The 26,239-nt window shown below is 45.1% G+C and overlaps 4 protein-coding genes across 5 annotated transcripts in view; 2 read left to right on the plus strand and 2 right to left on the minus strand.

Annotated features, from left to right (window-relative positions):
* NEK9 (NIMA related kinase 9) overlaps positions 1-3,322 on the plus strand; it is a 42,669-nt gene extending 39,347 nt beyond the window's left edge. For both annotated transcript variants that reach the window (XM_084892678.1, XM_084892679.1), the window contains exon 22: positions 874-3,322. In XM_084892678.1, coding sequence (XP_084748804.1) covers positions 874-996 — 123 coding nt within the window. In that variant the 3' untranslated portion in view covers positions 997-3,322. The remainder of the gene's footprint in view (positions 1-873) is intronic.
* On the minus strand, positions 2,012-14,005 carry ZC2HC1C (zinc finger C2HC-type containing 1C). Its single transcript, XM_084893130.1, has 3 exons — positions 13,906-14,005; positions 11,539-12,868; positions 2,012-6,639 (listed from the first exon to the last, which is right to left on the minus strand). The coding sequence occupies exons 2-3, from the start codon at positions 12,847-12,849 to the stop codon at positions 6,376-6,378; spliced, it is 1,575 nt and encodes a 524-aa protein (XP_084749256.1). The 5' UTR covers positions 12,850-12,868; positions 13,906-14,005; the 3' UTR covers positions 2,012-6,375.
* A 570-nt stretch (positions 14,006-14,575) lies between these two features.
* On the minus strand, positions 14,576-17,026 carry LOC311631873 (ribosomal L1 domain-containing protein 1-like). The gene is given in 4 exon segments (XM_084902526.1): positions 14,576-15,494; positions 15,496-15,633; positions 16,354-16,620; positions 16,624-17,026. Coding segments are annotated over 4 exon segments (1,473 nt in total). The 5' UTR covers positions 17,020-17,026; the 3' UTR covers positions 14,576-14,822.
* Positions 17,027-22,113: 5,087 nt separating this feature from the next.
* MLH3 (mutL homolog 3) overlaps positions 22,114-26,239 on the plus strand; it is a 38,532-nt gene continuing 34,406 nt past the window's right edge. Inside the window, 2 exon segments of the mRNA XM_084893938.1 lie at positions 22,114-22,237; positions 22,532-22,629. Coding sequence (XP_084750064.1) covers positions 22,540-22,629 — 90 coding nt within the window. The 5' untranslated portion in view covers positions 22,114-22,237; positions 22,532-22,539.

The raw sequence follows: 26,239 nt of genomic DNA on the forward strand, positions 1-26,239 counted from the left end.
GTGTATTTAAAGTGTATGTATTTATTTTTATTTTGATAAATCATTTTTAAGTAAATTATAAAAGTTATGACATAGCCTAAATTCTTTCTTACATGTATCCAAAAATAAAGACATTCATTCTCCTGGATAACCACAATACCATTATCACACTTAACAAAATTAACACTAATAATCTCAGTTCTTATCCAGTATCCAGTTGATATTCAGATTTTCCCAGTTTTCCCACAGAAATATCCTTAACTGTTTTTATCAGATCAGAATCCAGACAAAAACCCCATATCACATTGTTATGTCTCTTGTTTCTCTTAATCTAGACTCTAGAATTCCTTTCACCACCATCACTTTTTCCCCCATGGCATTGACTTGAAGAACAGGGTCAGCTGTTAACAGAATGCACCACATTTCTGGATTTGTCTTTTTGTTTTTTTTGTTTTGTTTTGTTTTTGTTTGTTTTTTGGGGTGGGGGCATTGCTTAACTTGTTCTTTTTTTCATTCTGTCATTTCTGTAAACTGGAAGTTAGATGCAAGGCTCAGTTAAATTTAAGTTAAACATTTTTTTAAAATCCTCACCCGAGGATATGCTTACTGATTTTAGAGAGAGAGAGAAACATTGAGTGTGAGAGAGAATATTCATTGGTTGCCTCCTCAAACCCACAACCTTTCAATATGCAAGACGATGCTTCAACCAACTGAACCACACCAAGCAGAGCTTAAGTTAAACATTTTTAATAAAAATCCCTCACAGGTAATGCTGCATGCATTTTTTTTTTTTAATGGCCACAAATCCCTAGAGTTTGACATTGAAAATCTAGTCCTGAACTTCCATGTTAGGTAGCAGTGGTGTTAATGTGGAACTGTGTTTTATCTGGACAGATGGGGATGCAGTCCAAAGGAACTCAGACGGCAAAAGAAGAGATGGAAATGGATCCAAAGCCTGACTTAGATTCAGATTCCTGGTGCCTCCTGGGAACAGATTCCTGTCGACCCAGCCTCTAGTCTCCTGAGCCTATATAGCCTCCAGGAAACTGGGATCCAAAGAACTTCACAGCACACTTACTGAATGCAGAGCGCGCTTTCCTGGCTTTGTTCACTTGCAGACAAGGAGTGCAAGGCGGAGGCTCTGAAGCACTTTCCACGTACACTTGGAGAGTGGCATTGCCTATAGATAGGATCTAGGAGTGGTTTTGTTTTGGAGAATGGAAGGGCCCCATGCCCTGGCTTGGTCCTCAGTGACTGCCATAGCAACAGCAGCTCTGTACCTCATCTGGTGATCCACCTTTGAAGAGGAGACACATGCTCACCTTAATTTTGCTGGTAGCAGCTTATTTCCCACTTATCATTTTCACCATTAATTGGAAGCTGCCTTGGGAATTCAACACCAGGCATTGCACCTCTGGGTGGAGGAGGGAAAAGTGTGAAGCTGGAGTGGGCTGGCACCAGGTGGGCCCTCCCGGGGTCCTCTGTAGAGAAGTGGAGTGCTCTGAGCCCTCTCAGGAGTTCTGCGTCCAGGAAAGACTGGTGGAGTCAGTCTCTAAGGCCAGTTTTTAGAAAGTTCAGTTACATCGTGCAGCTCAGTGCTTTAGGAGGAAAAATGGGCTTCAATTGCTTTTCCTCTGAGGTTGGTGAGGAGTAGAAAAAGAAGGGCCGGTCCCTCCTCATCACACAGCTGGAGTGTCCAGCTGTGGCCAGTGCAGGGTGGGCTTTCCTAGCTTTGGAAGAAGCCTCTGAGAGATGAGGTGGCTTGTAGAGAATTGAGCCAGTCGGGCAGCAGGAATGGCCTTAAGGGAGAGGAAGTCCTTTAGCTGCCTCTGCTTGCATGTGTGAGAGGGCCTATGGTGACAGTCTTCTGCCCAGGCGGCCTCTCGTGCCTCTGCCTTCATGGCTCTTACGGTTCTGATCTTGACATCAGCAGCCCCATCCACTCCCTTTCTGTATGTCAGTATTTTCCCCCTTTGGTGTTTATGACGCCATATCAGTGAATCTGTATCAATTTTCCTACTAGAAAATTGGGCTACTAGAGTGGCCCAAAGCCAGCCCCAAACCTGGTAGTCCCTGAAGCCTAACAGAACAGGTAGAACCTGCCAAGTGAAAGGAATGTGGCTGAGCTCCCTTCTAATCCCGTAGTCATGCCCTATTCTAGTAGACCGGAGCAAGCTGGCTTTCCCAAAGAAAGTGTCCTAGAGCCTTCGATGATTTTACTTAAGAGTGTGAGCTTGGTATCTCCACCCAGCCTTGTGGAAGGTTCACGGAGCTGCCTTGAGTGTCACATCCTACCTTCCTAGAAACAGCTCCATTCAGTTTTATTTCCCTTTCCCTAGACCAAATCATAAATGTCTGATGTTTTTAATATTTTGGAAGGATCTGTGCAATGGAAATGTTGTCATTTCCCTGAAACTGATGTAAAGGCTGATGTTGCGGGGAAAACCCCATAGCTGGGGATGGGCGACTCTGTCCAATGGGATCTCCTTTGGTTTGATGTTCCCATTGTTTTCTCAATTCTGGGAAGCCTAGTACAATGGTACTAATGTAATCACTGAAGCCTTTTCTTAAAATAAGGGAAGGGGCCAGCCCTGGATTAAGCTACAAATTCTAGGGACTTGGGGGTTTCCTATACACCCTAATAATGGGTTTTGGTTCATCATGTAAATGCAATTTCGATTTTTTTAAAGGACTGACTGGCCTTTCACATTCTTGTGTCCCTCATGCTTACCATCTCAGCAGGCCTGAGAGGCGGGTCAGTTTGGGTGTTGATCATGAGTGTTGCTTCTGCTGTGGATCTGAGGAACATGGGACGTTGCTGAGACTGGGTGATGGAGGTGAGCACTGAAGGGAGGGTGAGACCCTGTCCTTGTTCCGGAGGGGAGTTACTCTCTAGCAGTGGAATGCTGTGGTCATTTTCTCCAGCATGTTCCCTTGGGAAACCTAGGTTTGCTATGAATCTGGCTGAGAATCTAAATTCTGTGCCTTAGAAACAATTTGCACTTTTCCAAAATGGTGCCTGGGACAGCCGTATTATTTTCCCCACCAAGCAGCTATGCAAACAGAAACCAGTTCAAAGGTGGCAGCCATGCTTAGATAAAAAGTGAAGTGAGGTAGCAGAAATGTCTTTGAATGGTTTTCTGTAATTCTCTACTTTGCTTTCTATACAGTGCTAGGTGTTTTAAGTTTTCCGTAGTATTGCTTTTGAGTTACAGTATAACCTGAGTTATTCCTCTGCTCTGACATTGTTGCTGAAGAACTAGCTTATTGTTGGCTAGATGTTTGAAAGGTTGAGGGTGGAGTGGTTTGACATTTCTATTTTGAATAAACATTTAAACTCTCAGTCAGTGCTATGTCTTAGTAAGTCTGTGCGTGGACCTTGTCACTGGGGATAAAACACTCAGGTTCCAGACCTTTGTGAATTTTTTAATTCAGTGGTCTGTAACAAACAATGCAAGGACATTTGCACTGAAATAATCTTCTCTTTCCAATTTCTTTTTCTCGCTAACAGAATCACTTCTGCTGCTACAGCTCCTTTCTCCCCCTCCCCCCCCCAAAAAACCAAACTTATGAAATACAGTGCTTAAAGTGCAGAGGGAGAATAAAACAAGCTATTAGAAGAGGAAGGATCACTTCTTGTACTTGCCTCCCCGATCACAGTGGGCTTTTTCAAGTGATAATACCAGTTCGTGTTTATAAAACATAAGAGGGTGAACTGTATTTTGGTCGCCTTGGCATAGCACAGCCAAGTTACAACTTCTCTTGGCTGAGCATTTCCCTAGAGTGTAAAGCAAAAGCAACCTTAAACTCACACTTCATTTGGTTTGCCATATATTTGGAAACATTCATAATAGACCAATTCTGGAGCAAAGATGTAAATAATTTCTTTCAAAAAAGTATCCCTGGGCCTATAAAGAAGTATTATTCATGATAGTGTCAGGGCAGAGTGGGCTGTAGTCAGGGCTACAAAATATATTCCTTCATGCTGCAAAGCCAAAAATCATTTATTGCTTCGATAACTAACTGAAAATAAACATACTGGTCACTAAACCTCATAGAATCATAACATTAGGGAGAAGAACATTGTATCACATCTCAGCTACCTCCTGTGCAGCTGTGAAGAGTGACAAGTTGATGACAAAAAGAAAATGCCAGCCAAAAGGTACTGTGCTGCCTTAAATACACCGCTGTTAAGCACTACCTTAGCATGTCTGCCCACAGCGACTTACTGTGAGATTTTTCCCACTGCTTAGCCTTTTAAACTTTATAACACATGGACTCAAGGTTCTTGGACGAAGTAGTATAATGCATAGACTAACAAGCAGCATTTATTTCTCCACGCATCATCCTCTGCTACCCAGGAAGAGACTTAGAGAAAGGTTTCCAACCTCTTCCCAAAGATCAGATCAGGCTAAATTTAAAAGACTGCTATAATCAAGGCCTAAGCATGTTGCAATTGAAGGGAACATTAAGACATTGACTATTGTTTTATTTCTCTGGCAACATAGTGAATAACTGCTTCCTGTGTCTTAGAAAGCACCCTGCCCCCTACACACACACACATTTATTCTCCCGGAGGGCCCTGATCTGTGACCTTAATAACATCACGCAGGGATCCCCAGCCCAGAGCCTGTGGGGCCAGGCAGATGAGGCACATAACGGGCTGTGGTGATCTGAATGCTCTCCCCTCTCAAGGAGCAACTGGTTCTGAACTTCATTCAATTAGTGCGATGCAGGGTGGCTGGCCTGGTGTTTCCAGAACCTCGTTATGTAAGAGATGCTCACATCCCAGTTTTTCAGTGCCAGGCTGTTTTTAGCGCTGTGCCTGCCAAATAAACTTCGGGGCAAAGCAGTCCACAGGCCACCACTTAGTAATGTTGGCCACAGCTCATTTTTGCCATCTATTGTTTTTACCATCAAGTATGAAACAAAGTGGACCTCGTTAAACTTGCCTGGGGAATGTCTGTGTTGGATTAAATACCCAGTGAGTATGTGAAGCTTCTGTAAGTGGCCAACTGAAAGCCCTGTTATGTGATACTTTTTTTCTTTGCAACAGTTAAAAAGCATAAATCAAATCAATATATGCTGTTTTTAAAATATGTAATTTTTTTTTTTCAGCCTAGTATCCTATAGCTTCACAGCTAGAGTCTTAAACTCACATTTCAAAAGGGTTTGATCTGATAGCCCACCCACTCAGCAGAAGCTGCAGTGGAAATGACACAGGAGTGAGTGGCCACTGGCTGCTGAGTAAAATACGGTTCTGTGGTGTGCCTGTCCTCTTTGCCCGGGTCAGGTTGGGTGACTTTTCCAGTGTTTTAAACTAATAATTTGAGTAAATGCTCTTAGGACAATGATGCTACTGGTATTATTCCAGGTCTGTTATACCAGCTGACCCTACCCTGTCAGATATATCTCATCACTGCTCCCACTTGGCAAGCTGAGGACTCATTGTTTGATGTTAAATCCCACAAACCCATTTATTGGGGGTCCAATTATAAAGGTTACTTGCAGTAGGCATGACTCTGCACAGAGAAAATGAAAAAGATCTGGTACCCTTCAAAGTTTGCTTTCTAAAAAAGAAGTTACCTGTGGTATAGTCAGCGAGGACATGTGCATAGCAATGTACAGCTTGCTTTGATGGTACATTTTGCTGTTTCATTTGAAATGCCATCCATCCAACTTACCAACCTGGTTTGAAAGCAGAGTGCAGGCAATAGCTGACACTGAAGCTTCTTCCCCTTGACATTAGAAAAGAACGACAGAGACATATAGTGTGTTTCCCCCATCCCTACCTGTGAGAGATGAAGATGAGGTTCCCTTTATGACACAGAACACCAAAGGGAGGGTTTAGGATGTATTGGCACTCTAACCTTACATACTCTGTATTGGTTTTTAGCCAGGACCATGCACCAGGGAGGTCCAGGATAGACTTCCATTTGCCTTACAGCGAAATCGTATCACTTTTTATGAGATATCATCTGGGCGACCTTGATCCTCTGACACCAACTCATCCGAATGAGCCAACTTCTCGCAAGAACGAGAAGAGTTAGCGGGCGCCAGAGACGGAGGCAGGCGCTTAGCTAGCACAAACCACAAGGCAGCTTGTGAGAGGACAGCTTTAATGTAGGCTGCTTGCTACTCTTAACTGTCTTCACCCACCAGTTCTTAGGGCAATAACATAAGGCACACCAGCCTGAGGTGGTAATTTGGTGGGAGGCTGAGGCTTCCTTCTGTCTCCTGCTGCTTAGCAGTGGGTTTCTCCTCCCTGGTTTCAGCTCTGCAGGCAGATCTGGGAGGTGTAAAAATTCTAGTTCTTCCTGCTTTGCATCAAATCATTCTACTCCAACGTACCGCTCAAGAGAAGCAGAGCTTTCTGGAACTATTGAGGAGGTGTCCTCAACTGGAATGCTTCCTCGGAGGCAGAGGACGGTTCTTGATGGTCTTACACTTGGGAATGTGCCGCTCAGCCACCTTGGGAGCAAAGTGACGGCTGCAGTGCGGACACTGGATATAGTCGGGGTTTTCTGCAGGCAGGATGGGAGGCAGGTCGGAGGGGTTTCCGCCTTTGGCAATTACCCGCTGGACCTCGCGAGCCTGGCGGAGGGTGCGGATGAAAGATTCATGCTTCTGTCTCCAGTTGCTCTTCCGTGGAGCTTCAGCCTATAAGTAGAAGGCAGACCGGTCATTCAACTTGGCATTTATCTCATCTCCTGAGTCTCCACCAGAATGACCATAAGGAAACAGGGTGTTAATCCTGACTTGCAGGCACTTAACCGGAGGGCCTACAAAGGGGGATGAGTACGGAGAAGCAAGCCATGATCCCCAGCAGAGACCTGGAGAGCCTCAGGGCTGGAAAGTGCCAGGACCCAGGGCTGCTATCCCACCCGGGACATCCACACCCTCACAGGAGAACAGGAGTTTATTCTCCGGAGAAATTGAGCCCGACAGGTGTCAGATTCACGAAATCCAGACACAGGGGGGAAAGGGTTAATCTTGTGGCTGAAAATAGGGAGCAAGTACAAGTGCACATGATGGACTGCAGAACTGTCAGCTCCTTCCCTCACGTGGCTCCCAGGGTGCCAAACCACGGCACCTTCTTAGGAGACTGAAGGGGTCTCTGGCTGCGCCAAGCAGCGAGAGAAAAGCCATCAGACGCTGGCTCTGGGAGACGGCAATTAAAAGGCTCACTATTTGATAGCCCTAATATGAAGGTCCTTACTCAACAAGCCCAATTAAGCTTAAATATGAATGGACAGCCAAGTATTACCAGATATTTGAGTAAGCTCAAACATGAGACCAAAAAAAGTAAATACAAGCAAATACACACAATCCAGAAGCAGCAACAAAGCAGATACCAGGAAAACATTTTTTTAATGAAAAACTATAGTATCAACAAAGGAGTATTAAAAGAAATTGTGTCCATAAAACAGAAGAATATATACACTGTGAAAAAGGAACAAAGAGCCAGAAAGGCCTGGCAGGTGTGGCTCAGTTGGCTGAGCATCACCCCACGCACCAAGAGGTCACCTGTTCGATTCCTGGTCAGGGATCAATCCCCAGTAGGGGGCATGCAGGTAGCAGCCGATCAATATTTCTCTCTCATCAATGTTTCTCTCTCCCTCTCCCTTCCACTCTATTTAAAAATCAATAAAAATGTTTTAGAAAGAACTATTATAAATTAAAACTGATAGCTGAAAATAAAAATAGAAATGTTGCAAAATAATGTCAAGAAGATTATGCAGAATGGGAAAGAAAGATCAGGATGGAAAGTAGAAAATATAATATTAAAAAATTAGAAACTCAATCCAGAAAGTCCAACATCTGGCCAATAGGCATTTAAAAAACAACACACGAAACAAAGAAGGCAAGAGAAGGAAATTATTAAAGAAATAATACTATAAGCATTCCTAGAGTTAAGTGTCACTACTCTTGAGATTGAAATAGTCTACCAAGTGTCCAACATAATCGTTATAAAATCAGAATTTAAAAATCCAGTAAGATTTTAGAAAAACACAAAAAAAAAAAACACACACACACACAAACACAGAATGAATTCCTATAATGGAGCAAAAATCAATATGGCATCAGATTTCTCAACAGTAACATCTGATGCTAAACACTAGTGGGAAAATGCCTCAAAAATCTGAACAGAAACTCATTTCCCACCAAGAATTCTGTATCTGGCCAAATCATCAATCAAATTATAAGGCTATGACATAGATATTTTTCATTCATTCCAAGACAAAAAAAATATGTCTCCCATGCATCTTTCTCAGTAAGCTTCCACAAGGCAAGGAGTATGGCAAGCAGAAGGAAGACGCGGATGCTGGAAACAGGGGACCCAACGCAGCGGAGAAGCAAAGAGAAGTCCCAAGACAACAGGTCTGCACCAGGTGTGGAAATAACCAGTGCAGACTAGAGCAGGAGCAAAAAGAATGGTAAGAGGGAGGTTTCCAGAATTTAAAAAGTCAAACTGATAGGTTGTGAGAGGTGTTTGAACAATTACAAAAATTTTAGTAGGTGTCTGACATCAAATGAATCATTTAAAAAAATATATAGAGATAAGGTACATTTGAAAACATGAGTCAGTTATTTTTTAATATATTTTATTGATTTTTTTTTACAGAGAGGAAGGGAGAAGGATAGAGAGCCAGAAACATCGATGAGAGAGAAACATCTATCAGCCGCAACCAAGGTACATGCCCTTGACTGGAATCAAACCAGGGACCTTTCAGTCCGAAGGCTGACGCTCCATCCACGGAGCCAAACCGGTTTCAGCATGAGTCAATTATTAACACCAGGTGCATGTGGGCAGGACAGAATTTGTTCACTCATCAGTGAACAAAATATATGTGGTTATTATAATGTGAAAGCTGACCACTGGTTTAACACAAAATTGTAATTTCACCACAATGGCAGTACTCATGGTTATAAAAATGTATTCAAATATTTAGACTAAAATAAAACCACTCTTAAAAAGAAGGCAAGTGATGCAACATCATAAATGATGAATACTAGGAAGAGATGTTATCAAAGGAAAAGGAAGGCTCCATCAGGAGAGTCTTATTGAAATAGTCAAGAAGACAAGAGAACCTGTGTTGGAGGTGGTGTCCAGGAACTGAATTAGAAAAGTTTGTCACTATATGATTCTTATATTCTTCGTTGTTTTGACATTTTATTCAATTAGCACAATCACAAAGTACCAAAATGTGGCATTCTATGCTCAAATGCTTATGGTCCAGTGGGGAGACAAGAGGTATGAGTGCCAAAACCGGTTTAGTTCAGTGGATAGAGCATTGGCCTGCGGACTGAAAGGCCCGGGTTCGATTCCGGTCAAGGGCATGTACCTTGGTTGCGGGCACATCCCCAGTAGGGGGTGTGCAGGAGGCAGCTGATGTTTCTAACTCTCTCCCTCTCTCTTCCTCTCTGTGAAAAATCAATAAAATATATATTTAAAAAAAAGAGATATGAGTATACTGAAAGTTACATGAATATTAAATGATATAAGAAAAATCACTTGTTCTTCTGAATACACTAGAACCGTGGTTGGCAAACTGCGGCTCTCCGAGCCACATGCGGCTCTTTGGCCCCTTGAGTGTGGCTCTTCCACAAAATATCACAGCCTGGGTGATTCTATTTTGAAGAAGTGACATTAAAAGAAGTTTAAGTTTAAAAAACTTGGCTCTCAAAAGAAATTCAATCATTGTACTGTTGATATTTGACTCTGTTGACTAATGAGTTTGCTGACCACTGCACTAGAAGAATGAGAGGGAGACACAGCCATCGAAACCGGTTTGGCTCAGTGGATAGGAAGTCGGTCTGTGGACTGAAGGGTTCCAGGTTCGATTCCAGTCAAGGGCATGTACATTGGTTGCGGGCCCATCCCCTGTAGGGGGTGTGCAGGAGGCAGCTGGTCGATGTTTCTCTCTCATTGATGTTTCTGGCTCTCTATCCCTCTCCCTTCCTCTCTGTAAAAAATCAATAAAATATGTTGAGAGAGAGAGAGAGAGAGAGAGAGAGAGAGAGAGAGAGGGAAACTACTCAGCTTCTAAGGGCACAAACTTTGGGAATAAGACAGGATATTCCAAGGAGGGGATGCATCTTAAAACAGATCGCTTCTGCCTTGTTGTCCTCAATGCAACATATTCCCCCAAACTAGTTTCCACAATGCAAGGGTATCTGATCTCAGACACCCAAATCTTTTGCTTCACTGCTACTGTATTTAGGAACTTAAGAAACACAAGATTCTTTTATGTTCTGGCCAGAAATAAACCACTATTCTGTAGTAATGCCCTGGCAGTTGGTTAGAGCACTGTCTCTATACACCAAGACTGCAGGTTTGATCTTGGGTCAGGACACATACAAGAATCAACCAATGAATGCATAAATAAATGGAACAACAAATCAATGTCTCTCTGTGTGTCTCTCTCTTCTTCCCTCTTTTCCTCCCTTCATCCCTTCCTCTTTCTCCCTAAAAGAAATTGATTTAAAAAATGAAAACAATGATTCTCACATGCTGCTAGAATATTAGAGCTGGAAGAGGCTTTGAGATCGTGTGGTCTAGACTTTCACAAACGTTGATTATAAAGTGATGCATACCACATTCACTTTATCTCCCTATTAATATTTTTCTTTAAATTCATGATTCTTAGAAATCAAGGGCATAATAATGTTGTAATTTTTAACAAATACTAAAACTACTAAAATAAAAAAATGTCTGACAGCATGCCAGACTCTGAGAAACACTCATTTACAAAATGAGTGGCATCACTTTGACAGGGTGGTATTCATTCACGGGGCAATCCCCTCCAGATCTAATGATCCAAATGTGCCACCAAAGTTCCCCTAAGCTTATCACGGAATGTCCCAATCCTCACTTTTTACAGCCTAGGTTTTCTGCAGCTAGAAATGTTAACCAAAAATACTCATTTACTTTTTAAAGCGTTTATACTCTAAATGGAGAGAAGAATTCCAAACATAATTGTGTTTCATGTATCTTACTTAGAAGGTATATAAAAACTGAGCTAGACTTGAAAAAGTACAGGAGTAGTAACAGATTCTAGTCTTGGAAGGTGGCAATATTGCAAAGTGAAAGGAATTCTCTCAAGGTAGTGAAATGCAGAATAGGTTTTTTTTCTTTTAAATTTTCTAAAAGTAAATGTTTACCACATTTATAATAAAAGAGTGATAAATTACATGAAAGTGATAAATTTCCTCTAGATATCCTGGGGTGAGGATTAACAACAACAAATGACTAGATTTTGGAGTCATTCCAACCCAGTTTTATATTCTGACTCTGCCACTTAAAGCTGTTTGTGATCTCAGGCAAGGTGACCTCTCTGAGACTTGATTTTTGAATCGATAAGAGGTCATTAAGTCCTCACGTTTGTGGTGAGGGTCGTATGAAACTCCTGTTCACAGAAATGTTAGCTCTCATTTTCTCCCTTTATAACAATTAAATTTTTTCTTAAAAAACAAACAAACACACACCATATGGGGATATAACGGGCCCTTACAATGATTCCCCACTCAAGGTCAAATCCATAAGGTCCTTGTTACCTTGACTGAGGCTGGTCCCTTCCAGTTCAAGTACTGCTCTAGCTCTGTGCCCTTGGCCCGGGCCCTGGAGGAGTCAAACACTTTCCTCTTGGAACCCTGCATCCTGCTGCAGACGTTGGAGTGTCTCTCCAGCCGGAGCAGGAGGAACTTGCGTCCACAGTGGCTGCATTTGCCCAGCTCTGGCTCTTCCGTGGAACGGCTGGACCCTGCGGAGTGTGGTGCCCTCGACAAGTTCGCATTGCCAGTGGACACAGGCCAAGCACCGCCTGGCGCTTCCGCAGGCTGAGAAAACTTCTCCCTCACCTGCCCTGAGGCTTGGCCTCGGGTTTTGTGATTGTTTGCCACTAGCCTTTCCCTTTTGAGCTTCTGTAGCCCATAACCAGAGAAGTGGAACGGACTACAGTTTTCTTGAGACGTTTCATCCTCTCCACTGAAGGCCTCCTGAGAGCCATACTCGGGGGAGAAGACGGGTCTGTAGGGGGTGCTGCTATAACCTTTCAGTCTCCTCCTGGAGAGGGTCAGTCTCTGGAACTCTCTCCTTTCACTGTCCTCAGCCTGTTCTTTTTCCTTCTGGATCCTCCTGAGCTCTTCTTCTGTCTTCTTCAGCTTTTCCCGCAGGAGGGTCTCTTTCCTTCGGATCTCCTCCTCCAAATTCTCCCCCGCAGCTTCTAGTCTTTGGATCTGCATCCACTCAGTCCGGGTGGGGTTTGCCACGGGCCTCTCCTCCTGCCCGGCAACCACAGTACCAACCACAGAGGAACTGGCCCAGTTCCTCAAACCAAAGCCGCTGTACGGGAACTCCCTGGGCGCGGGGGGTCTCGGCGAGACGTGTCGGTCCCCATCCAGGCCGGTCTCGCCTGTGCTATGAGACTTCCGGTGGAACACGGGTTTCAGGGGGTATGCCCGGTCCACTCCGACTCGCTTCTTCGTAAAGGGGATGAATTCGTGGTTGCTCGCTTTGGGATACCGGGCCTGAGGGCCTGAGGAGTAAAACAAATCCTTTGCCTGGCTCTGGAGGTGGCTTTTTGGGTCTTGCTGGCAGAGTCCAGCACGGTGGGGATAGAAGGAGCTCCCAGCTTTCTCACCGGGGTTCCGTGTGGAGTGAGTGTAGAGATGACTCAGCGTCAGCTCTTGGTCGCTCAAGAGCTTCTCCTGGGAATTACCCCTCGGGTGCCCCGCCGAGGACAGCTGGGGAGAGTCGCCTTTCTCATAGGGGTCTTGCTTACTCGAGCGGAGCCCGGGAGCTTTCCTTTTATTGTGCGGGAGCATCACACCCACAGGCAGAGGTGGTGGCAAGTGGAGATCAGCCATTCGGGGTCTGGATTGAAGCCTAGAGGAGATTTAAAGCAGACACAGGTGAGAAGCTTCTTTCTGAGGTTCACCTTGGTCATTGAAGCAAACTATTTCTACTTGTGTCCTTCCCACGTTTTCCTTTAAGCTTTTTAGGGACAGTGGTGCTGGGTCTGCTAGAGTTTTCCTTCAGTAAGCATTGGTGAGGACTTATTTTGTCCTGGGAATGCTTATTAGGTCCTCGAGGTAGGAAAACGAATGTGATACAGGTGTTCCTGCCGCCTACCCTTCCCCTATCCAGTACCAACCTCTGCTGTGCACGGGGATGCTCCTGGCACACACACTGTACTCCGTCTGGGTACAAAGCTATTGGATTGGAAGTCGGGTTTTAGCTCTGTAACACGGGACAAGCCACTTCCCCTTGCGGGCTCCAATTTTTCCGCCATAAACTGAGGAGTTGGCTCAGTTCCATGACTGTCATTTAGGGACCTTAAGACTACAAGTGCAGCTGAAACCGGTTTGGCTCAGTGGTAGAGCGTCGGTCTGCGGACTGAAGGGTCTCGGGTTCGATTCCGGTCAAGGGCGTGTACCTGGGTTGTGGGCACATCCCCAGTGGAGGGGTGGGGGGGAGAGGCGCAGGAGGCGGCTTATCGATGTTTCTAACTCTCTATTCCTCTCTGTAAAAACTCAATAAATTAAAAAAAAAAAAAAAAAAAAAAAAGACTACAAGTCCAGCCCCATCACTTTACAGGTGAGAAGGCCGCGGCCCGGAGGTAGGAGGCTGGCACACAGGGCTTCCCTCCTGCAGGGCAGCCGCTCGGCGGCAGCAGGTGCCCGGCTGTCACCCCTCCCCAGGGAGCCCCAGCGGAGGGAGGTGAGTAACCTGAAAAGGGGGGGGGGGGGGGAATTGACCCGACAGCCGCGGGTTTTAGGTCTGTGACGGAAGTCCCATTCTGTCCTTGGGGGTCAGCCGGGGCGTCCCATTGGGGACCCCGCTTTGGAGACCAGCCTTCAGTTTGTCCATCGGGCCCTGGGGAGGGCGAGGCGCTGACCCGGGCTCCCCGCCTTCCCGCCTACCTGAGGCGCTCGGAGACCACTCCGCTCCGGGGCACTCCCGGCGCCAGCCCCCCACTCACCGCCCCGCGCAGGCGCCCTCCGCCCGCCGCTGTGACCCCCGTTGCCTGGAGACGCAGCGCGTGCGCGCGCAGCCCCGCCTCCGGCCGCGGCCGCCGTGGGGAGGGGAAGGGGGAGGGGAAGGGGGAGGGGAAGGGGGAGGGGAAGGGGGAGGGGGATGGGGATGGGGAGGAGGAGGGAGATCGCCCACAGGCGCAGTCAACACGACGGGGCGCGGCCTGGGAGGTGTTGCTGGTCGGTTTGACTGTCCCTTGAACCCCGTGTCCCGTCAACTCTGCTCCTCCGTGCCCTTGGGGGATAGGGGAGGGACGGGAGAGGCTTTTCTGGGACTTCGCAAAACACACACACAGACTGGTATTTGTCTGAGGGCAGTGACGCCAGACCCCGGGCGGGCCCTTCCCCGGCCGAAGCGGGAGCCCCCAGCTCTGCCCTCCCCCCTGCGCCGCGGTCCGAGGCCGCCCCTCAGCGGAGCGGCTGCCGGGTCCGGCCCAGGTGAGGCTGGCACCGACTCTGTGCTTTTCCCGGGCCACAGGTTAGACTTTGCCATCAGATTTTAGCGGTTTGGCTTCGCTACGCAGTGTCTCTCTGGGGTAGTTTTCTCCGGCCAATCTCATTTTTTTTTTTCAAATGTTACACTTTAATAAAAGCACTGTAATTTCTATTATATTAGGTAATACATAAAAAAAGATTTTTTAATGGATTTAAACTACTGGTTCTTACACGATACATCAGAGTCACTTAGAAGGTTTTAAGGCCAGGTCTCACGCTTGGAGAAGGCTGTGACAGGGGTCAGGACCTTGGGTATTTTTCAAAAGCTTTCCAGGCAGCTCCGATGTTTCCTCCTGGTCAAGTCACTGACTTTAGGTTGACTGGGGCACTTTGGGTTTTTGGCCCAATTTTGGGGGGCTACGAGAAGCTTTTTTTGCAGATTTATTAGCTGTAGTGAAGAACTTGGCCTCTGGCTTTTTGGGCGTCTGTTTTGTGTCTTTTTTCCCCAAAGGAGAGTTTCTTTGCTTTTCCAATTCCTCTTTGACTCGTGGCTTCTTCCCGGGGCCTTTACCTGGGGTCTTGGGCTCTGGTGCTTTCAGCATCTCCAAAGCTGGACAGGCCTTTCTCTTCTTCCCACGAGGTGGGTTGGAACCCGGACTCTGTACTGGAGACTTCTCTTCTGTGGCATGTTTTTGCACCTCTACTTTTCCTTTGGCAGGAGTTTCTCCTATTGGGACCAGTAATGGAATTTCTTCTTCAGATTCAACTGGCACTTTATTTTGGGCTTTTATTTTGCAGGTCTCTTTCTTCTCAGGCTGAGGGGTCTCTTTCTTCTGGGGTCCAGGGCCCTTCACTGGAGAACCACAAGTTTTTGGGGCCGTATCCTCTGTAGGTAGGGCTGATGTAGACTTTCTGCCCTGTTTCGAAGGCTTTCTGTTTCTTTTCTTTTCCTTTTGTTTCTTTTTATGTTCTTTTTGTTTTTGTAATTTCTTTGCTTCTTGTTTCTTCAGACTAGAAATGTTCACTCCTTTAGCTTCATCCCAAACTGCTGACAAATGAAGAAAAGATAGGAAGGGCAACTGATCTCTCAGTTTTCACGTACAAGAGTTTCACACCCTCCCACTTCTCTGGCAATTTCTGTGAAAGCTTTTCCGTGACAGCAACAATGTTTTCGATGAGGTGCTTGTTACGAAGCGAGTCCCCAAGAGATGGACCACCGGAGCCAATTTGATTAAGCATGCTAGAATTTATTTCAGATTCGAATCTGGACTCAAACCATGGCTGACGCAGCAGCCGGTAAACACCCAGGTAAGAGCCCCGATGGAGGGGCAGTCCCTCCAGAGTGCTCACACAAAAACACAGACAAACACACACCTACCGCGGCCAGTCAGGCTCTCCGGATTGGGGGTCCCTCATGGTCCTGGCTGGGGATTCCAGTCATGATCCCCAAGGACCACCAGGGAGCCGAGTCCGATGCAATAAACAAAAGAGCCATCTCCATGCTAGCATGGGCTATCCCACTCAGGCCGGCAGCATGGCGGAAGAGGAAGAGAGCGAATTTCACCCAGCCCAGGGGTTTTATTCAGGTTGGTGATGTCACTGCCTCGGCTAACCCTGATTGGCTCCTCAGGACTAAATTCTAAAGACTGGGGACAGCCCGCAGGGTAGGTTCCCAGTCACACCCTGCTTGACATTGGAATGTGGCCCTATCTTGCCCATAATACAAAAGCAGAACTAAAGGTTATCTACAGTTTCTACCCCTGAAGCTACTGAGTCAGTGGGAGTCAATCTCCTGTAACTACCCTATTGTTTAAGCAAGTAATCGAAGGTCGAAGTCAGATAGCAAGGTTAAAATTCAAACAGCAGTTTTTACCCAAGTATGAGTGCTACCATATTTCAGTGCTGAACCTGCATTCCAGTGTGACCAACGCGGATAGTGCTGCGAGAACCACTTTTAGAGATGCTTAAGACAGTCCCACCTATTGATGTGTTGATCTCTTTGGAAAGACTCTTGGCTTTAAGATTTACAGGGATTGGAACTTTCTTTCTCTTAGAGAAATGTCTTCCGAGGTGTGAGGGTAAGAGCCATCGGATTCTCGCATCAGAAAGGAACAAGTTGAAACTACCCAGGAGGCGGAGCTTGGCCTCATAGGCTTTATACTCCGTTTTTTAAGTTCGGAGGGGGATAATCTGAGAAATGGTTTTTATTCCATGCTTTTTTAGAAGCTTCTTATAAAATCGTTCCGTCTTTTCAGGAGTTACCTTGGGTTCGTCCTTAGTAAATAAACAGACATCTGCTAAATCTGACCGAATACCGTGAGGCACGGACAATCTGACCCTCTGTTCTTTACTTGGGATTTTCCACAATACCACCATTAAAAAGAAATTTTCATTCTCATTTAAAAGCAATCCATTCGCGTTTTTCCTGGACTTGGAATGTGTCAACAGAGCTTCCACTGCCTTTTTGGCCTGTTTTTTATCCAGCTGCCCCCCGGCGGCCGGGGTTGCTGCGGTCAAGGCTGGAGTTGCGGTGGAGGCTGCGGGCGGGGATGAATCGGAGTCCTCCATATTTTCTCTCTCCAATCTCATTATTTTGATGTAGTGTTTTACTCTCCCGTGGTACCTCTGGCAGTCTCTTCTTAGGGCCCAAGAATGACTCAACCACACGTAATGATCATAAAGTTAACTACCAGATCAAAAAGAATCCGTCTAAACCTGGTTTCAACACTCGGTGATACTCGGAGACTCGTTAACATCAGGAGAGTTTATTTGCCTCAGGAGAATTTATTTGCTTCAGGTCATCTGTGTGAGCTGCTTGGCAACAGGCAGCTTTTTTTCTGTGACGGCTTAAAAGATTCACGTACATGGAAAATAGCACAGACAGCAGCCCGCGGTGTCACTCCTTTAACAGGTCATCTTACAGCTTTTACAGATTACAAGGACATTCCTTGGTGGGATCTCCAGGGCATTTTTTTTTTTTTTAATTCTTTGTTTTCTTCCCTAGCTGACTCTCTACTGCCTTCTCTATATGCAGTCCCAGACAGTTTCCACTCTTCTTAAGGTTCCAATTATCTGAACACACAGGCCTGCCTGTCATCAACTCAAGTAGCTCCCTTCCAGTCTGGCACCATTTCCTAGCGCGCCTCTCTCCAACTTGACATCTTTCTTTCTTGTTCCTGGGGGTGAAGAACCTTTCTCTTTCCATGAGTTTTCTTGAATTAGTCCCTTTAGGAATGGAGTCCATCGTGCTAACTTCAAGTGGTATCTAGCCACATACTCTTTCAATTTGGTTTCAAAATACCAAAACCTTGCCAAGGTTTACAGTGGCAAGTACACGAAACAGTTTGTTCTTGTATTATTATTTATTAAATATTGTACTATTACTTTGTATTACAACTGTAAGCCTACTTTTGCCCATCCCTGTATGCTTATTTCTCCTGCAAAACAAACCTTTTTTCTCTTGACCTGCTGCCTTTTATTTACGGTCCCGTTCATTTCTCCTCTTCTCCACGACTTCTTAGTAGAAAACTTTACATTTGCTGCCCCTTCTCTCTCATCTCCCCCTCATGGTCCAGTCTGTTGTGGTGTGGCTTCCACTTTTTCCACTTTATTTAACTGCTAGGCTACCAGTGACCATCCAATGACCAAAGACAAAAGCTGCTACTTCTTTAGCCTACTTACTTGATATTATTAACTTTTCACTCCCTGGGACTCTCTTCTCACTTGCTCCTGTGCCTTCTTATTTTCTTCTTTCATGTTCTTGCTCTGTCTTCTTCCGCCTGCCTTCTTCTGGCATTTGTCTTTTCCTCACCTGCCCCCCAAGTTTAGATGTTCTCCAAAGCCCTCTTATTTCTCAGACATAAATGCAAGTCCAGACATTCTCTTCCTTCGTGGTTTCAACCAGATGCTGAAATTTCAGGTATCACCTCTGTTAAATGATCTCTCTCCTTAGTTACAGCCTCAAATTTCCAACTCCCCATTTAGTGCCTCGGGAATCTCGAACTGAAGATGACAGAAAACAAACTCATGGTCATCTCCTCACTCCCTCAACCCACTCCTTCTCCGGTGTTCCCTCTCAGATGGAGAGCATCAGTCACCTTCTCCTCTTCCCTCCTTGTCATCCCTCCCCTCTAACTGGTCAGGAGGCTCTGCTGAATTTGCTCTGCAATGTCTCCCATATGACTCTTCCTTACATTTCTACTGCCCGTGACCAGTTCTCCCTCACTTCTCTTTGGGACGGTAAGCATCATGTCCTAACTGCAATTCTTATCTTCAAGCCCATCCTTCGTGCTGCTGTCAGAATATTATCCTAAATATGCCTGATCCTATCATTCTCCTCCCCAGAGGCTTCTGCTTTGCCTATGGAATAAAGTTGGGATGCGTAATTTTAACCTGGCATTTCAGCCTCCAGCCTGCCTTTCAAGCCCTGCCTCCCCAGAGGATAGTCCCATGGGTTTCCATGCTGTCTGTGCTTTTGTACTACCTGGGAAGCAATTTCTGGGGAGGAGACCTGGATATTAGCATTTTAAAAAGCTCTCCCTAAAGCTTTTTAAAAAATATATTTTAAAGATTTTCTACAGAGAGGAAGAGAGATGGATAGAGAGGTAGAAACATTGATGAGAGAAAATCACAGATCAGCTGCCTCTTGCACACCCCCTACTGGGGATGTGCCTGCAACCAAGGTATATGCCCTTGACCGGGAATTGAACCAGGGACCTTTCAGTCCAAAGGCCGACGCTCTATCCACTGAGCCAAACCAATTTCAGCTAAAGTTTTTTTTTGTTTTTTTTTTAAGTCCTCATTTGTTTATATTGATTTTTAGAGAGAGAGAAACATTGATGTAAGAGAAACATTGAAAAGTTGCCTCCCACACGGGACCGAACCCACAACCCAGTTATTTGCCCTGACCAGGAACTGAACCCGCAACCATTTTGGTGTATGGGACAACACTCCCACCCGCTGAGCCTTCTCCTGAAGGCTTAATGTGCAGCTAGGACTGAGAAACCCTAGCATAGTCACACCTGACTACCTGCACTATCTTACCTCAGTGGTACTTCACCTCCACTCCACATCCTGGGAGGCAGTAAAGCATAGCATGTATGGGAGTGTACTTAGACTGCTTGGAAGTAAATCCCAGCTCCACCACTTACTGGTTGTGGTTGGATAATATTCTGTTTCCTCCAAGAATGTTTTCCCACTCTTCTTTGTCAGAACAAATCTCTTTGCTCCTTTGTGCTCTCGTGATATTTTTTTGTTCTTGTTCTAGCACAGGGCAGGCTCCTGACGAGCTCTCAATGGATGTCCATGGAACTGAATTAGCATGTTGTGCATTGCATTGTCATTATTTGCATGCATATTTGTTCCTTACACTGAATTGCAAAATTCTTTGAGGACAAAGATTTTATATCATTTGTCTTTTTCTTTTTTTTAAAATATATTTTATTGATTTTGTACAGAGAGGAAGGGAGAGAGATAGAGAGCTAGAAACATCGATGAGAGAGAGTCATCGATCAGCTGCCTCTTGCACACCCCCCACTGGGGATATGCCCGCAACCAAGGCACATGCCCTTGACCGGAATCGAACCCGGGTCCCTTCAGTCCCCAAGCCGACGCTCTATCCATTGAGCCAAACCGGTTTCGGCTGTCTTTTTCTAATATATATATATATATTTTTTTTTTTTTTAAATATATATTTTATTGATTTTTTTTACAGAGAGGAGGAAGGGAGAGATAGAGAGCTAGAAACGTCGATGGGAGAGAAACATCGACCAGCTGCCTCTTGCACACCCCCTACCGGAGATGTGCCTGCAACCAACGTACATGCCCTTGCCCGGAATCAAACCTGGGACCCCTCAGTCCGCAGACCGACGCTCTACCACTGAGCCAAACCGGCTTCGGCTCTAAAATATATTTTTATTGATTTCAGAGAAGAAGGGAGAGGGAGAGATAAAAGCATCAATGATGAGAGAGAATCATTGATCGGTTGCCTCCTGCACACCCCACCACTGGGAATCGAGCCCGAAACCCAGGCATGTGCCTTTGACCGGAATGGAACCCAGGACCCTTCATTCCATAGGCTGATGCTGTATCCACTGAGCCAAACCAGCTAGGGCTATATCATTTATCTTGGTATAGTCAACAATGTCCTATACATAGCAGACACTCAATTGGTTTTTAATTCTATAGAGAAACTAGCCTTTTAAATGAGTCTTAAAGAAACATCAGCCAGGTACTTTTTAGCATTATTTTCAAATATCACCAAGCATAACATTCAATTCCATTTCCCACCCCAATGCTAGCACGGAGGTTATGTGACCCTCCAGGATTCAGAGCCTCACTTTGCAGTGGGGAACTAATGAAATGATTGATACCCACGACTTCCAAGGCAAGTCTGTCTCTCCTTGCCAAGTCTGCCAACACCGCATACTCACACATGGAGTCTCGTGTCATGACGAGATTTTATGTATGCAAACAACCCAAAGACAGACTCTGGTCAGCAGTTTTCAGTATGACATAACCACCATAGGACCTCCATACATTTATCTCCCCTCCTCCCGGATCCAGGCTTAGGCAGGACTTAACACTGAGAACTGAAAGAAAAAATCCAGGCAGAAAGGTTGCAGGTGTCCTCTTCAATTTATTCGTGATGTTTAATGTTGATCGTCCGTCTCCATCTCCAGAACGTAAGCTCCTCCAGGAATCCTTTTTGTTCACTGGAGTATGTCAACCACTGCCTAAGACTGTGCCTGACACACAGAGGCTCTCAGTAAATGTTTAATGAATGAATTTATCTTGTGTTTCTTCGTATTTCTCCCCACGAGAAAACGGATGCAGGTGGGAAGAGATCAACCAAAGAACTTGTCTGCATGTATGCACAATCCATGGGCAAGACATAGGGTGGTGAAGGCCTGGGGTGGGGGATTATGAGGTTTTTGGGTGGGGTGGGGGCGGGCTAGAAGGAGTCCATGGGGAGGGGGGGAAGGGGACATATGTAATACTTTCAACAATAAAAATTTTAAAAATAAATTTTTTAAAAAAGAGAAAGGGTGAAGGTGAGGTCTACGGAATCTGAGCTGGACACCCTGGACAGCGCTCCTTTTGAAGCAACCGTTGCTGTTGGGAACTTTATTATAATTTACATAATCTTTAATACCTAGTGTTGACAGTAGCCGTTTTCTGAAAAGCCGGGAGAATTACATTAAAATGTCACTCCTGCCGAAATCGGTTTGGCTCAGTGGATAGAGCATCGGCCTTCGAACTGAAAGGTCCCAGGTTGGATTCCAGTCAAGGGCATGTGCCTTGGTTGAGGGCACATCCCCGGTGGGGGGTGTGCAAGAGGCGGCTGATCAATGATTCTCTCTCATGATGTTTCTAACTCTCTATCCCTCTCTCTTCCTCTCTGTAAAAAATCAATAAAATATATTAAAAAAAAAAAAAAAAAGGCCCCCCTCAGGACAAATCCTCCCAGCCCAAGGCTCCAGAGCTGTCCCTGACAACCCCATCCCCAAGTCCCACCCTCTGGGCGGGCTCTGGGCCGAGCGCGCCGTCCCTGATTGGTCATCAGAAGTGACGGGCATGCGAAGCAGCGAAGGAAGAGCTGCGTTCTGAGCTTCCGGAGCGGCGGTTAGCGGCGCGGGGAGCCGTTGGCGTGGTGGTCGTTAGTTGCCGGTGCCGGGCCGGCCTCCGGGCGGGAGGGCCGAGGGGGTGAGCCCGGGCCGGGGGTGCCCCTCAGCTCCGTTAGCCTTAGATGTTAGTGGAAGAGGATTCTGCGGCGTGTGGAAGCGAGGTCCGTGGGAAGCGGGCGGGATGGGGAGGAGGGATGGGGAGGGAGCGGGGCGGTGTGGGGAGGGAAGGGACACGAAGGTAATTGTCCCCCGAGAGGCCTCCGTGGGCAGCTGCGACCCCAACTCCCTTGCCCAGGTGTCTTCCTGTTCCTTCGCTCGCCCTCGCTTTCGCGTGTCCGCTTACATACCCTGAAGCTGGGGGACCTTAGGTCCGGGAGGGTCGCCGCCCCGGATTGGGGGTTCTGGTATAGGATATTGAGCCCTGTCTGCTTCTCTGTTCTTATGATGCCCCACAGGGTTGAGCATGAACATGGCAGAAGGGGACACACTGATATCAATGGATTATGAGGTTTTTGGGAAGGTGCAAGGGGTGTTTTTCCGCAAGTACACTCAGGTAGGTGGTCCGCGGGGTCCGGGATGTGCCTGGGTGCGTTCCTGGCGAAGTGCGGTGGGAGCAGCCGGCTGTTTAGCAGCCCCACGGCAAAGGGGGTTTGTAGAGCAGTGGGATGAGCATGCTTTGCAGTGGGCAAAATACAATACAGATGGCAGGTTTATCTGCTGTTGTTATTTTTTAATCCTCACCCGAGGACATTTCCCCACTGATTTTTAGACAGAATGGGAGAGATAGGGACAGAGAAATATCAGTGTGAGAGAAGCACATCTATGCTTGTCTCCTGTATGCACCCCAACCAGGAGCCTGCAACCCAGGTACCTGCCCTTGACCAGAATTGAACCCGGGACCCTTGGGTATGCAGGCCCACAGCCAAACCAGCTAGGCCAGTGGTTGGCAAACTCATTAGTCAACAGAGTCAAATATCAACAGTACGATGACTGAAATTTATTTTGAGAGCCAAATTTTTTTAAACTTCTTCTAATCCACTTCTTCAAAATAGACTCACCTAGACAGTGGTATTTTGTGGCAGAGCATAGTCTAGGGGCCAAAGAGCTACATGTGGCTTGCAAGTCGCAGTTTTCCGGCTAGGGCAATCTGCTGTTATTCTAATTTTTCTAACAGTGGTACTTTCTAACTAGGCACATATTAATGAGCTGCTCTCTTCCAAAGGGGATTAGAGGGCTTCCCCAGTTCTGTTTCAGCATCATCAAACCAATCACAATTCTTATAGGAAAGCTAACGTTAATCAAGGAGATGGCATTTAGATGAATGCATGAGATTTATGTAATTTACTAGAGGCCCTATGCACAAAATTCTTGCAAGAGCCACTGTTTGGCCATTCGGTCAATTTGCATATTATTATAGGTGTAATAGCATCTTCTGTAGCTGCTGCATTTTCTTTAGACCTCTCTTACTCCTTCAACCTTTCCCCATTCTCTCAATTTTACTCATTTTGTCTTTAAAGAAGAATCACCTTTTCTAGCTGAAGCTTTTCTAATGAAAATAAATCCATTCCAGGGTAAGTAACAGTAACCCTGAACATGGAGTCTGGTATTCCTACTGGAGTACTAGGGAGTAATTGAAGGGATGAGCAAACTACTGACAGCTTCTACCTCTGCCTTACGGTCATTAATCTTCCCGTAACATGCAGACAGAAATGCAATCTCAATTTCCCTTCTGTCTTCTGTAGGGGTTATCAGGCTATTGCCTGCCCAGGGTATCTCCAGCCCCAAAGATAATGAGTTAAGACCGTAGAACTGCTGAGACCAGTTTGGCTCAGTGGATAGAGTGTCAGTCTGCTGCCTGAGGGGTCCCAGGTTCGATTCCGGTCAAGGGCATGTACCTTGGTTGCAGGCACATTCTTGGTAGGGGGTGTGCAGGAGGCAGCTGTTCCATGTTTCTCTCTCATTGATGTTTCTAGCTCTTTATCCCTCTCCCTTCCTCTCTGTAAAAAATCAATAAAATATATTAAAAAACAAAAACAAAAAAACTGTAGAACTTTCCAAGTGTCACATTCTTCTATATCCCTTAAATTGCTATTTATTTGACTGCAATCTATTTTGTTCATTATGCATTATATCTTTACTTTGAACATATGATTTATTGGCTACTTCAGTTCCTCATCAAACATGGTTTTGCTGTGCATAACATTATCTTTGGCCAACTCCAGCAATTTCCCACATTTACTAGGTCATTACTCTGGCATTTGGGCATACAATCATATTAACTCCATTTTCTTTTGTAATCCAATCCCTTCTATTTAGATGTATTACTTTAACAATAACTTTTATAATATCCTTAGCTTGGAAATTTTACTAAAATAAAATTACCTCTAAGCACTGGCACCTTTCCAAATAGTCAACGACTCTACAGTTTAGTGACTTTAAGGGAAAAACACTAGAAAGGGTAAGAAAAGAGCAACTATAATGATTAGATGGTCTTCATAAGCTTATTCAATTTATTGTAGAAAGAAGAAAAGAAAGTGCAAAACCTAATAGTTATGTAATCTCATGAAACTTTGGTTTTCAGAGACTGATCACCAGTTGCCTTTTCTTCTCTAGGAGGATAATAGAAGGTGGGCTTTGGATGCAACATAAAGACAGTGGGTTAGCTGGAACTGGTTTGGCTCAGTGGATAGAGTGTCGGTCTGCGGACTGAAAGGACCCAGGTTCAATTCCGGTCAAGGGCATGTACCTTGGTTGAGGGCACATTCCCAGTAGGGAGTATGCAGGAGGCAGCTGATCGATGCTTCTCTCTCATCGATGTTTCTAACTCTCTATTCCTCCCGCTTCCTCTATGTAAAAAATCAATAATATATATATATATATATATATATATATATATATATATATATATTTTTTTTTTTTAAAGTGGGTTGGACAGTTTCTCTACAGGGAGAACAATGGAATGAGTTGCCCAGGAAATTGTGAAATACTCTCTAGTGATCTTTAAAGATATAATGGACACTTATTCATCTGGACTTGTTTAGATGTGGTCCTGATTAAAGACAAAGAGAAGGATCAGATAACTTTATGCTTTTTCTTTTTTCTTTTTTTAAAAATATATTTTATTGATTTTTCACAGAGAGGAAGGGAGAGGGACAGAGAGCTAGAAACATCAATGAGAGAGATACATCGACCAGCTGCCTCCCGCACACCCCCTACCAGGGATGTGCCCGCAACCAATGTACATGCCCTTGACCGGAATCGAACCTGGGACCCTTCAGTCCGCAGACCGACACTCTACCACTGAGCCAAACCGGTTTAGGCAACTTTATGCTTTTTCTATTTAATATACCAAATAGATTCTTGATTAGAAGGGAAAATGTATAAGATAAATACAGCCCAGCATCCTACAATAATTAGCCTTAGGGAGTCATTTTGGAAGCATCTGATTTTATCTTACGTCATTTATTACATAGTGAAAAATTCTACTGGCTTGGTTTTATAGGGTAGAAGAAAGAAATGAAGTGGCCAACATTTCATATTAAAATCAGCAATGAGATTCTTCTTGATCTGTTTTGACTGTTCTGGACAATATCAAATTAGTTTCAGTGGCTTGATTTTAGACCAAGATTCTGGCAAAGATTGTAGTCTCACTTTGTTTTGTTTAATCTCACTGGATTTCTCTTTCTTGTTTTTTTCTTCCCCTTAGGCTGAGAGTAAAAGGCTGGGATTGGTAGGCTGGGTCAAGAACACAGACCAGGGCACAGTGCAAGGACAACTGCAAGGTCCCATCTCTAAAGTACGTCGTATGCAGGAATGGCTTGAGACAGAAGGAAGTCCCAAATCACACATCGACAGAGTAAACTTCCATAATGAGAAAGTCATCTTAAAGTTGGATTACTCAGATTTCCAAATTATAAAATAATGCCCTGAATTCAAATTTTCCACGAGAAACTCAAAGGTTTTGCTTTTATTGTTAATAGAGATAAAATTATTCTGAGTAATATTAGAATTTGTAAGTTATTTTAGTTTCAGATGCCTGAATGTGACTGTATATAATATGTATGATGGAAGGAATGATTACAACTGTACACAATTCTAATAAAAACACATTAGAACCATCTGTAGGGCAAAATTTATTTTGGGCAAAATAAGATATTTACTCA

The sequence above is a fragment of the Pipistrellus hanaki genome (assembly GCF_964339955.1).
Source record: "Pipistrellus hanaki genome assembly, chromosome: 1".
NCBI lineage: Eukaryota > Metazoa > Chordata > Mammalia > Chiroptera > Vespertilionidae > Pipistrellus > Pipistrellus hanaki.